Source organism: Lepus europaeus, chromosome 1, assembly GCF_033115175.1.
Source record: "Lepus europaeus isolate LE1 chromosome 1, mLepTim1.pri, whole genome shotgun sequence".
Classification (NCBI taxonomy): Eukaryota; Metazoa; Chordata; class Mammalia; order Lagomorpha; family Leporidae; genus Lepus; species Lepus europaeus.
The window spans coordinates 17,428,776-17,442,339 of record NC_084827.1 but is presented as its reverse complement, the minus strand read 5'-3'; the positions used below and the strand labels follow the sequence as shown (position 1 = coordinate 17,442,339).

General features: G+C 39.3%; 1 protein-coding gene across 4 annotated transcripts in view; it reads left to right on the top strand.

Moving 5' to 3' along the window:
• The window catches only part of MKLN1 (muskelin 1), a 361,241-nt gene that overhangs the window by 277,706 nt on the left and 69,971 nt on the right, over positions 1 to 13,564 (top strand). For all 4 annotated transcript variants that reach the window (XM_062199265.1, XM_062199202.1, XM_062199325.1 and 1 more), the window contains one exon: positions 11,913 to 12,125. In XM_062199265.1, coding sequence (XP_062055249.1) covers positions 11,913 to 12,125 — 213 coding nt within the window. The remainder of the gene's footprint in view (positions 1 to 11,912; positions 12,126 to 13,564) is intronic.

Here is a 13,564-nt window from a genome sequence, read left to right as displayed (position 1 = left end):
TTGAAAGAGTTACACTGAGAGATGGAGAAGCAGAGAGAGAGAGAGAGGTCTTCCATCCGCTGGTTCACTCCCCAGGTAGCCACAATGGCTGGAGCTGTGCCAATCCGAAGCCAGGAGCCAGGAGCTTCTCCGGGTGCAGGGGCCCAAGTACTTGGGCCATCCTCCACTGCTTTCCCAGGCCATAGCAGAGAGCTGGATCAGAAGTGGAGCAGCCGGGACACGAACTGGCGTCTATGGGATGCCGGCACTGCAGGTGGCAGCTTTACCTGCTAAGCCACAGTGCCGGTCCCTGTAGAACTTTTTTTAACTGTATCCTCCTCCTAAGCTCTTTTAGATTATAAAGTGAAAAATAAGCTATACCAAAACAGTAGAAGTCATGAATAAAAAGGAAGATAAAAGATCTGATTTAATCTCAATGAATTTGCTCTTAAAAGTCCACCTCAAAAGAACTGATGCTGTGTCTGTAATCCTGGGAATCTGGTTCTTGCCTGCCTGTTTTGTTCTCCTGCACGTAATTATTTGGCTACTTTTTTTCAAAGATATCTTGAAATTCTGATTTCTTTTCTCACCACTGGCAAAAGTATGTAAAAATGACTGTCCCTTTTCAGTATTAAAGTATTATTTTCTGAAATGATTATTCTCAATAAAAACATCTAAAAAATATGTATTTTATACCTCCTAAACTACTTTAAATCTAAACTGATTATATCCGTAATTATTCTTGGAGTAAGCCCAGGGCTCATGTTCACATGCTCCCTCCCCTCCCTTGGGTGTATCTGAGTTAGTGCGTAATTCCCCTGGCTGGGCAGCCAGTGCTGCATTCCCAGTTTCTTTTCCTCTCTTCCTTTTGGCACTGACTCCAACTTTGTGATTTCTTAAACTGTTAGGGCTGGCTGTTGCTTGTGATACTGGCATCCCATATCAGAGGGCCGAATCAAGTACTGGCTGCTTTTCTTCTCATCCAGCTTCCTGATAATGTGTCTGGGAAGGCAGTAGATGATGGCCCAAGTGCTTGGGCCCCTGCCACCCGCGTGGGAGATGCTGATGGGAGTTCCTGGCTCCTGGCTTTGTTTTTGCCCAGCCTGGGCTGTTGCGACTATTTGGGGAGTGAACCAGCAGATGGAAGATTTGATTTCTCTCTATCTCTCTCATATAAATACCCAAATCTAAAACAACCAACAACAAAAAAACCCACAACTTTTTTGTCTTCATTGTTGATACCCAGATCCATTGTTTATTTTTCAGTACAGTCCTTAAAAACTTATTTGTCCATATAACACCTCTGCTTGAACTGTATGGTTACCTTCAGTCCCTCTTTCAATTATCTGTTAATTCTGTTATATTATAAACACCCACAAAACCTCAGTGGAATGATAATAAACATTTATTTGCTCATGAGCCTGGGTAATTCTTTGGTTTAGGCTGAGCTCATTCATTACCCCTGGGAGTCACATTCTTATGGCTGGTCTAGGACAGCTTCAGCTGGGACTGCTTGATTGTGTGATTGCTCACTTTGCTACAAACTATGGAGAGCCCTTCTCTTGGCAAAGGAAAAAGCTGCAAGGGAGATCCAGTAGACGGGTATGGTCCATCAGATTTGCTCCTCTCCTGTTAGCCGAAGGAAGTCATGTATCCCAAGTCCAAAGTCAATGTACAATGGTACAGTGGGGTATGCTGTTAAAGGACATGGATGTAGCAACAATAAAACAGATCTCTACTTCATCCCATTTTCTTAGAGTAGAAGCTCCCTGAGAGTTTGGTCTCCATCTACTTTTCCAACTTCATCTCTGGACTTTATGTGCCAGCCATACTTGGAGTAGCTGGCTTTATTCAGCTTTCTCACCTGTGCCCTTTGACAACGTCTTTTCCCTGTTTGGGATTAGAAGAATTTCCCCCTACTTTTACCTAGTAAATATTTATTCTTTAAAACTCAAGTTCAAACCTTATTTCACCACGAACATTTTCTTGATCTCCCCAGAAGAATTAAAGACTTCCTTTTGTGTGTGTCCATTTAACCACTTTAGAACACAGGTGGGTTTTTTGTTATGCTTGGTTTATGTTGGCTAGGAATCATGTCCTTTAGAATTTATATATTCTAGGAATATAATACATATGCTTATTCTTTAATAAATGAAATAGATGAGGTAAGTTAAATGAAAATTTAATACTGGAGAAAAGTAAAGTAGTGAAAAACTTCAGGAGAGTGGCTGCTTTGGGGTGGGGGGTTCATAAGGTAATATTGATGCTCTGCTTCTGAAGCTGGATATGGGTAGTGAACTGTTCATTTGGTAATTTTTTTTAAAAAGATTTGTTTATTTATTTGAACGTCAGAGTTACACAGAGAGGAGAGGCAGGGAGAGAGAGAGAGATCATCCATCTGCTGGTTCACTTCCCAGTTGGCCACAATGGCTGGAGCTGCGCCGATCCAGAGCCAGGAACCAGGAGCTTTTCCGGATCTCCCATGTGGGTGCAGGGGTCCAAGGACTTGGGCCATCTTCCACTGCTTTCCCAGGCCATAACAGAGAGCTGGGTTGGAAGTGGAGCAGCCGGGACTCACACCGGCGCCCATATGGGATGCTGGCACTGAAGGCTACGGCTTTACCCGTTACTCCACAGCACCGGCCTCTTGGTTATTTTTTATGCCATATACCTGCTGTAATATTTAGAATGCAGTTAGTACTTATTTTAAAATAAGTACTAGAAAACTACAGATATTATTTGATGAGAACATTTTGTTTCTGTTATTTGAAGTCAGTAGAGATACGTAGAGTGGTGATTCAGTACTGGAGCTCAGGTTTATTGTTGGATGTTATTACTTTTCATATAAATACCTAAAAACCTTGTCAATTTACCTGTGAATTGAATATTAACATGTGGCTCTGGTATAAATACTCATTTCTTCCAAACTTGGACAGTTGGCATTTTGTATATCTTTTTTAAAATTCATTTTTTAAAAATTATTTAATTGAAAGTTAAGTTACAGAAAAAGGACAGCAAGAGATAGATTTTCCATCAATGGATTCACTCCCCATAGCCAGTTACAGCCACGACTGTAGTCAGGAACCAGGAATTCAATTCAAATCGTCCCCTTGTGGTGGAGGCCTGAGTACTTAGCCATCTTCTGTTGTATGCTGGAGTGCGCAGTAGTGGGAAGCTGGATGGGAGGGAAGTGGGGTCAGTACTGGAACCCTGGCACTCTGATGATGAGATGCAGGCATTCCTAGTGGCATCTTAACTAATATGCCAAACACCGATCTCCTGATTTTATTTTCTGTTCCAGTGAGTCTAAGTGTTAAATTTTTATTTACTTGAAAGGCTGATTGATTGATTGATTGATTCCCATCTGCTGGTTCATTTCCCCAAGGGCCTGCAACAGCCAGAGTGGGCCAGCTTAAGGCCAGTAGCCAGGTACTCAGTCCAGGTCTCCAGTGTGGATAATAGGGACCCAGTTACCTGAGCCATCATCACCTGTTACCTCCCAGGGTGCACATTTAATGGGAAGGTGGAGTCAGGAGTGGAGCCAGGGCTTGAATCAGATGCTCCAATATGGCATGTAGGTGTCCCAGGTAGCATCTTACCACTGTTCCGTTCACCAGTCCCTATAGATTCTTCAGTGTAATTAGGAAGACCTTTTTTATTAACCCCAATTAACTTCCTTTAGTGTTCTTTTTTAAGGCTAACTATAAAATTGTTTTGTAATGTGACCGTAAGCTATGACTATCAGTGAAAATGAAATTGACAGCAAGAGATATCTTGGAAAAAGCTAGCTGGTGGGAAAAATCTTTGTTTTTATTTTTTAAAAAATCACATCTCTTAATTACAGACAGAGGGAGAGACAGAGGGGCCTTCATCTGTTGGTTCACTCCCCAAATGGCCACAATGGCCTGAGCTGGGCCAAACTGAAGCCAGGAGCCAGGGGCTTCTTCCGGGTCTCCCATGGGGTGCAGAGGCCCAAGCACTTGGGCCATCTTCTGCTTTCCCAGGCCATCAGCAGGAAGCTGGATAGGAAGTGGGGCAGCCGGAACTGGGATTTAAACTGACTTCCATATGGGATGCTGGTGCTGCAGGCAGATACTTAACCTACTACGTCACAACACCAGCCCCCACATCTCTGGTTTTCTTAATTATTTCTGACTTTATTCATGGAACTTTATAGTAGACAGCAATTAGACATGCTCTTGTATTTATACTAGTACTTCTAAAACTTTATAGTTTTAGGATCTTTTATGCTTTTATATAAAAATTCATTGGTGTTCTCTGAGTTTCTACTGAAAATTATTAGAAACTTGAACTGAGAATTTTAAAAATAGTTGTGAGTTAATATAAAATTATAAATCTGTTACCTGTTGACATAACATTTTTATTATAAATAACTTGCCCCCAAATTTTAAAAGTATAGCATTGTTTTGCTTTTTTTTTTTTTTTTTTTTTTTAAAGATTTGCTTATTCAGTTGAGAGAATTAGGGACAGAGAAAGAGAGATCTTCATCTCCTCAGATGGCTGCAACAGCCAGTACTGGACCAGGCTGAAGCCAGGAGCCCCATCAAGGTCTTCCATGTGGGTGTCAAGCCCAAGTACTTAGGCCACCCTCCCCTGCTTTTCCCGGGCCATTAGCAGGGAATTAGATTAGAAGTGGAGCAGCTGGGACTCAAACTGGCACCAACATGGGCTGTGCCAACACAGGTGGCAGCTTTACCCACTATGCCACAATGCCGGCCTCTGTTTTGCATTTTTACAAATTTTTTTAATGTCTAACTTAGTAGAAGACATTCAGATTCTCTTGTCTGTTTCTGCATTGACTCTCTTACAGTATGTTGTTTTCTTTACATATAAAAGGAAATTGGACCTCATATGCATGTGTTGTTGGAAGGAAAGTAGTATTTTAATGGGCTTTTCGGATGATTGCATATGTTCTTCTTGGATCCCATATGCCAAATTGAAAAGTGGATTTTTTTTTTTAAGGCAGTTGCTGTATAGATTCTTGACACTGTATCAGCCAACTTTTTTTATTTTGTGTTAAAATATGTTGGTCTGTCTTGCTCTTTGAATGAATTGTTTACCCACACATATTTTTTTTTTTTTCTTTTTAACCCATGCTTGGTCATTTGAGAAGTATTGGTTCACTAAATTATGCACATCTCCAAATACTGACATTTTGTTAGACAAGGCACCACGTTTTCTTAACATAGTTATAATCTGATTATTGGGAAAGTGTCAAGATCACAGTGGCAGAAACTTTCCAAAATTCTACTTTTGCTTAAAAACATGTAGTATGTCATTGGCAACAAGTTTTGTCAGTTTTCCTTCAAAGTGATATGCTTTCTACATTCATTTTTGAGGAAACTTCTACTTAACTATATGATAATCATTTCTGAATAACCATGCTTTATTAGTTACTTTCAATTAAATTAAAATTGTTCTATGGAAAAAGCAACTACATGAACTTGCAACTCAAACCATTGCATAGATATTTTTCGTTGAAACAACCATCATGTATTAAGTAGTATTGTTTTATAGTTTTTTAAATCTCTTTCATTGTTTGGCTTAATAGAAGGCAGTTGGATTCAAATTTGCTTTTACACTGTGAGTTTGTTGCTCTATCAGATAGTTATGTTTTCAGATACAATCAAAGAGGATGAGAGTGAAAAGACAGATTTTATCTGTTAGGAATTTGTACTGTTAGGAAAATAACTTTAACTTTATAGACTCCCAACATACTTTGGATACTTGAGACTATTCTGAGAACTGCTGCTTTAAACTAATGCACAATCCCTGTTCAGATACAAACCATTCCAGTAAAACCCCAATCATGTTCTCGACAGGCATCCCATTGTCGCTTCTCAACCCTTAGACCTGAGCCAAGATTTAGTCCATGATCATACTTGCATTTCACTCTTGTATTTCTTTGGTCACCTTTCATCTGGAATAGTTCTATAAACTTTGTCTTTTTTTAAAAAAATATTTATTTTTTTTTTAATTTTTCTTTTTTTTTTTCTTTTTTTTTTATTTAACTTTTATTTAATGAATATAAATTTCCAAAGTACAGCTTATGGGTTACAATGGCTTCCCCCTCCCAAAACTTGCCTCCCACCCGCAACCCTCCCCTTTCCCGCTCCCTCTTCCCTTCCAATCACATCATGATTCATTTTCAATTCTTTTTATATACAGAAGATCAGTTTAGTATATATTAGGTAACGATTTCAACAGTTTGTCCCCATATAGCAACACAAAGTGAAAAAAAAAACTGTTGGAGTACTAGTTACAACATTAAATAACAGTGTATAGCACATTAAAGACAGAGATCCTGCATAATATTTTTTTTAAAAATTAATTTTCTATGCCATTTCCAATTAACACCAGTTTTTTTTTTCATTTCCAATTCTCTTTATATACAGAAGATCGATTCAGTATATAATTAGTAAAGATCTCATCAGTTTGTACCCACGCAGAAACACAAAGTGTAAAAATACTGTTTCAGTACTAGTTATAGCATCACTTCACATTGGACAACACATTAAGGACAGATCCCACATGAGACGTAAGTACACAGTGACTCCTGTTGCTGACTTAACAATTTGACACTCCTGTTCATGGCGTCAGTAATCTCCCTAGGCTCTAGTCATGAGTTGCCAGGGCTATGGAAGCCTTTAGAGTTCGCTGACTTTGATCTTATTCCGATAGGGTCATAGTCAAAGTGGAAGTTCTCTCCTCCTTCTTTGATGGCCCCGTTCTTTCCACTGGGATCTCACTCACAGAGATCTTTCATTTAGGTCTTCTTCTTCTTTTTTTTTTTTTTCTTTTCCATGGTATCTTGGCTTTCCATGCCTACAATACTCTCATGGGCTCTTCAGCCAGATCCGAATGCCTTAAGGGCTGATTCTGAGGCCAGAGTGTTGTTTAGGACGTCTGCCATTCTATGAGTCTGCTGTGTATCCCACTTCCCATGTTGGATCTTTCTCTCCCTTTTTGATTCTATCAGTTATATTAGCAGACACTTGTCTTGTTTGTGTGATCCCTATGATTCTTTAACCTATCAGAGCCATCGATTGTGAACTGAAATTGATCACTTGGACTAGTGAGATGGCATTGGTACATGCCACCTTGATGGGATTGTATTGTAATCCCCTGGCACATTTCTAACTCCATCATTTGGGGCAAGTCTGATTGTGCATGTCCCAAATTGTACATCTCCTCCTTCTGTTTTTCCACTCTTAAATTTAACAGGGATCACTTTTCAGTTAAAATTTAAACACCTAAGAATAATTGTGTGTTAATTACAGAGTTCAACCACTAGTACTAGAACAACAACAACAACAAATACTAAAAAGGATAAAGTATTACATTGTACATCTAGAGTCAGGACAAGAGCTGATCAGGTCATTGTTTCTTATAGTGTCCATTTCACTTCAACAGGTTTCCCCTTTGGTGCTCAGTTGTTGCCGATCAAAAAATATTTCTTTATTTCGAAAGTCAAGAGTTAGAGAGGGAGAGAGAGAGATCTTCTGTCTACTGGTTCACTCCCTAGATGGCAGCCACAGCCAGCGCTGGGCCAGGCCAAAGCCAGGAGCTTCATCTTGGTCTCCCAAGTGGGTGGCAGGGGCCCAAACACTTGTGCCATTCTCTACTGCTTCTCCCAGGCCATTAGCAGGGAGCTGGATTAGAAGTGGAGTGGCCAAGACACAGATAGGCAGCCACATGGGATGCCAACGTCACAGGCAGCAGCTTTGCCTGCTGTGCCACAGTGCCTGCCCCTCTTTGTCTTTCTTGACTTTTGATATTTTTGAAGCAGTTATTTTGTAGCCTGTCCCAGAACTGGATTTATCAGATGTTTCATTAGGATTGAATTTGAGTTGTACATTTTTAGCAGGAATAACACCTGGAAGACATTGGCTCCTCCTCAGTGTTTCATAGATCACATTGTCTAGTTTGTCTGATATTAGCTTTGATCATTTACCTAAGGAGGTGCCCACCAGATTACTTTATAATTAACTAATAAGTAATTTGTGGGGAGCATTTGAAGATTATGAAAGTATCCTGCTATTCTTTAGACTTTGGAAAGCATTAATGGAACTGTTAAAGCTTTTCTGGAGTGGTTATGCTATTTATATTCCTGTCACCAGAACAGGAGACTTCTCATTGCTCCCTGTCTTCTTTCCTCATTGATTTGCTTTGGCACCTTGGTTAAAAATCAGTGGATCACATGAGCATTTTTCTTTTTTGGACTCATTCCATTGTATTTTGGTCCATTCTTATACCAGTATGTCAACATGATGCTCCTTTGATCATAGTAGCTTTATAGTAACTCATGAGTTCAGATAATGTAACACCTCTTTATTCTTCTTAGGGTTTTTTTGTTTGTTTGTTTGTTCTTCTAGGTTCTTTCCATTTCCATATGAATTATGGAATTTACTTGTTTCTAAAATTATGGTTAGGAATGTGATAAATCCATAAATCATTTTTTTAAAAGGTTTATTCATTTGAAAGAGTCACAGAGAGAAAGGGAAAGACAGATCTTCCATTTGCTGGTTCACTCCCCGAATGGTTGCACCAGGCAGAACTGAGCCAGGCCACAGCCTGAGCTTCATCTGGATCCCCTGGGGGTGGCAGCAGCTCAGGAGCTCAGGCCATCTGCTGCTGCTTTCCCAGGCCAGCAGCAGGGAGCCATATTGAACAAAGACGTTGAATCTTCTGAGCCATAAACTAGTTTAATCTCCATTGATTTACCCTTCATTATTTCTCAGCAGTTAGTTTTCAGGTTAGAGGTCTTAGTTATTGTAACTAAACTGTGTATTTTGTTTTTTCATGCTGTTATAAATATTTTGTTTTCTGATTCTTGACCAGCAATATAGAAAAGTACAATTGGTTTCTTAACATTGGCCTTGTATCAAGTCTCTGCTAAGTCTACTTTTTTATCTTTCTTAGGATATTTTAAATAGTCTGTGAAGAGACAGTTCTTGTTATCAATCGTAACTTTTTATGTTTTAAATGTCTCCCTTATTGCAGTGACTTGGACTTGCAGGGCAGGGTTGTGCTGAAGTAGTCAGAGTAGACGTCCTTGTCTTGGTTCCCATGTTGGCAGGAGTGTGTTCAGTAAGTCACCATGAAGTGGAGAATCGGACTTCAGGTCATCCTCCTAAATCCTGTATGAGGTTGAAGCCGATTCCTTTGTCTTGTCACCTTGTTTGTTCATAAGTACACGTGGAGTCTTAGCTGTTTTTCTGTACGGGTATCACCATGTTTCCTCTCATTGTCCTTGTCAGTGTGGCAGATTACTCTTGTTGATTTTCAGATTTAAAATCAGCTTTGCATCCCTGAAATAAATCCCTTTTAGTTATGAAGTATTCTTTTCATATGTTGGCAATACTTGTTAGGTACTGGTTTTGTGTCTGTGCTCCTAAGGGGCACTGGTCACCTGTAAGTTGTGTCTTCGCCTTCTCTTTTCCCTCTCCTTCCCCTTTCTCTGCCTCCAGCTTCTTCTTTGTAGTGTGTTATTTGGTGTCAGTGTTCTGTTCCTTTCATGAAACAGACTAGAATACGGATAAAGTTTTTCTTCCGTTTTCTGAAAAAGTTTGTATTGTTTCTTCCTTAAATGTTTGATAAAATTGACCAGTGTCCTCATCTGCGTTCAGAGTTCTCTTTATCGGAGGATTTTAAATTGTGAATTAAATGTTAAGTTTCTCAGTAGCTACAGTGACTTCAGATTTTCTGTTTTATCTCACATCATTTTGTTAAGTTAGGTGTTTTCAAGGTATATGTACATTTTATCTAGGTTGTCAAATTTTACCTTTGTTTTTTTCGTTACAATCCCTGATTTTTAATATCTAGAGTCCAGTTATTCCTCTTTCATTCTGATATTGGCAGTTTGTATTTTCTTTCCCTTTATAAAAATTTAGTCTTTCTAGTAGTTTATAATTCTATCAAACTTTCAAAGAACCAACTTTAAAATTTTTCTTCATTTTTAAGATTTTCTATTCTATAGACTTCTTTTATCTTTATTTCCTTTTTTCTTCTTGCTTAGGGCATAATTTGCTCATCATTTTAATACTACTTGTGCTAATTTAGCTGAAACATGAGTTTCTATTACTCTCCTCTCAAAATTTTGGATTTAATACTTTAGGAATTACGGCAGTGATTTACCACATGTTTTTGAGTTATTCAATTGTGAAGGCAATCCTTTCTCTTTTTTTTTAAGATTTATTTATTTATTTGAAAGTCATAGTTACAGAGAGGGCAAGGCAGAGCGGGGGCAGTGGGGAGTCTTCCATTCACTTGTTCACTTCCCAAATGGCCAGAATGGCCAGGGCTGGGCCAGGCCAAAGCCAGGAGCCAGGACCTTCATCTGGGTCTCCTATGTGAGTGCAGAGTCAAGGACTTGAGCGGTGTTCTGCTGCTTTTCCAGGTGCATTAGCAGGGAGCTGGATCAGAAGTGGAGTAGCTGGGTCAATATTTCCTTAAAAGGTTGTAATAAAAATTAAGTAAAACATACACATATATTCACATTAATAATATGAACAGAACTTAGGATATTTTCTTTTTCATTTCCCCTTTTCAGCTAATCAAACCCTAACCAACTGAAGTTCTTTTCTTCCTCCTATGAACTTTATTGGTTATACTACAGTAACTTGTTTTCAACTTCTTATTCAACTTGTAATATAAGTGATCTAGTTTATTTTTGTTGATCATATACTATTTTTGATACTATTTACTCAGAAGAATTGTTTTTATATACTGTAAAGAATGAATGGATAGGGGCTGGCGCCGTGGCTCAACAGACTAATCCTCCACCTGTGGCGCCGGTGGACCCCTGCACCTGTGTGAGAGACCCGGAAGAGGCTCCTGGCTTTGGATCAGCCCAGCTTTGGCTGTTGCAGCCATTTGGGAGTAAACCAGCAGATGGAAGATTCTTTTTCTCTCTCTCTTTCTCTCCCTGCCCCCTCCCCCCGCCTTTCAAATAAATAAATAAATCTTTAAAAAAAAAAAAAAGAATGGATGGATGAAGAAGTCAAAGACATGGATTCTTACTCTACTTCTGTCATTAGCTTTATTAGCTTTCAAGATGATACCTTTCCTGTCTGGGCTTAAGTTTTCTCATCTTTAAAAGGGGAAAATTAAAGTAAAGATTATATTATAGTTTCTTCCAGTTTTGAAATTCACTATTTGTACTCAAAGTGATAATTTGAGTACCTATTTGTGCTAAATTCAGATGAGAAATATAAAAATGTTTTTTAAAGACCAGTGTGTCGGGGCCAGCACTGTGACTCACTTGGTTAATTCTCCGCCTGCAGCACCAGCATCCCATATGGGCGCTGGGTTCTAGTCCCGGTTGCTCCTCTTCCAGTCCAGCTCTCTGCTGTGGCCTGGGAGGGCAGTGGAGAATGGCCCAAGTGCTTGGGCCCTGCACCTGCATGGGAGACCAGGAGAAGCACCTGGCTCCTGGTTTTGGATCAGCGCGCTCCGATCTTAGTGGCCATTTGGGGAGTGAGCCAATGGAAGGAAGACCTTTCTCTGTCTCGCTCTCTCATTGTCTGTAACTCTGTCAAATAAATTAAAAAAAAAAAATCCTTAACAAAAAAAAGACCAAAGTGTCTTAAAGGAACTTGACATGTAAATAGGGAGTTGAACTGTGTACACAAATGATTAAAGTACAAAACAATATATGATAGAAGACATATAGATGTTGTAAGCAAAGTGCCACAGGGTGCATTGTAATTCATCTGTTCTGGAAGGTTTTAAGCATTTTAGGGGTAAGATTTGTATTTCCAGATGCTTCTTTTGCTTTCCATTAGAGATTTAAGTCTACCGTTAGACTGAAATTAGTTTATTTGCACATCTTTAATGAGAAATAACAAAAGGGGCATTTCATTTTATTTTCTGTTATTTGTTCTTCAAATTTTTCTTTGTTTGCTCTACAGAATGGTCCAAGCGCCAGGTCATGTCATAAAATGTGCATTGACACCCAGCGGAGGCAGATCTACACACTGGGCCGTTACTTGGATTCCTCTGTGAGGAACAGCAAATCTCTGAAAAGTGACTTCTATCGCTACGACATTGATACAAACACATGGACGCTACTAAGTGAAGACACTGCAGCTGATGGCGGGCCCAAGTTGGTGTTCGATCATCAGGTTTGGTGCTCAGTTAAATATATGGTGGAATTACTGTTCAGGAACCGCAGTGATAGTTGCTTTAGAGTTTATTTCAGATGTTGTGCAAGTTGTGAGTGATTTCTTCTACAAATTACTATAACAGATAATAAAAATAATTATTGTTTTGGTGGGTATATTCATTACATTTTTTGGCCCCTGGTTTTGTGCAGGATAAAATAGTTTTTAATTTATAAGAACTTCTCAGGGGCCGACACTGTGGCACAGCAGGTAAAACCACTTCCTGCAGTGCTGACATAACGTGTGGGTGTTGGTTTGAGTCCAGGCTGCTCCACTTCCCATCCAGCTCTCTGTTATGGCCTGGGAAAGCAGTAGAAGGTAGCCCAAGTCCTTGGGCTCCTGCGCCCACATGAGACCTGGAAGAAGCTCCAGGCTTCTGGCCTTGGATTGGCCCAGCTCCTGCCTTTGCAACCATTTGGGGAGTGAACCAGCAATGGAAGACCTCTCTATGCCTCTGCCTCTCTGTAGCTCTGCCTTTCAAATAAATAAATATATCTTTAAAAAAAAAAAAAAACTTTTGAGAATAGATGGAGTAGTATTAGAAAAAACATTTTCAAGTTGGTGAAAATATCTAAATCATAACAACTTGCCCTTCTAACATTGAATAAAAATTCAATCTTTCTGAAAAAAATTTAAAATCATTTTATAATGGGCTTGAGAATTTAAAATCTAGAGCATCTCCTTAATTAGTCAAAAATATTTAATTCATATTAGCTATTTTGGTTATGATCAGAAATTCATTGTAAACCAGGTACTAATAAGATATATTCTAGGTTAAGTTTAAACTCTGCATCAGCAGCAGTCATGTAATGGGGTTGTGTACAAGAAAACTACAGTAGAAATATTAGAAGCTATTTAAATGTTAATGTGCATGTAGCTCTTTTATTATTCCCATCAGTGTCATTATCATTGTCATAATGTCTTTGAAATACTTTTTCTATCAATTCAGTGTAAGACAAACAGGCATTAATTTGAATTCTGTACATACTTTTACTTCGCTGAGCCCATGTCCAGATTTTTTTAGGAATATACAGAGAAAAGGGACTTAAGATATGTATAATGCTATTTTGATGAATATTGCTTTATCTAGTAGTTGGGAAGATTATACCAGAATTATGACAGTTTACTTTTTTATTTTTTGAAGGCAGAGTTTAAAGAGAGGGAAAGAGAAAGAGAGATATCTTCCCTCTTCTGGTTCACTTCCCAAATGGCTGCAAGGGCTGGGTCAGGAGCCTCTTGCAGGTCTCATCCGGGTCTCATCCTGCATGAGTGCAGGAGCCCAAGCACTTGCACCATCTTCCACTGCAGGGAACTGGATCGGAAGTGGAGCAGCCGGTTCTTGAACTGGCACGCATATGGGATGCTGGCAGTGAAAGTGGCAGCTTAACCCACTGTGCCAC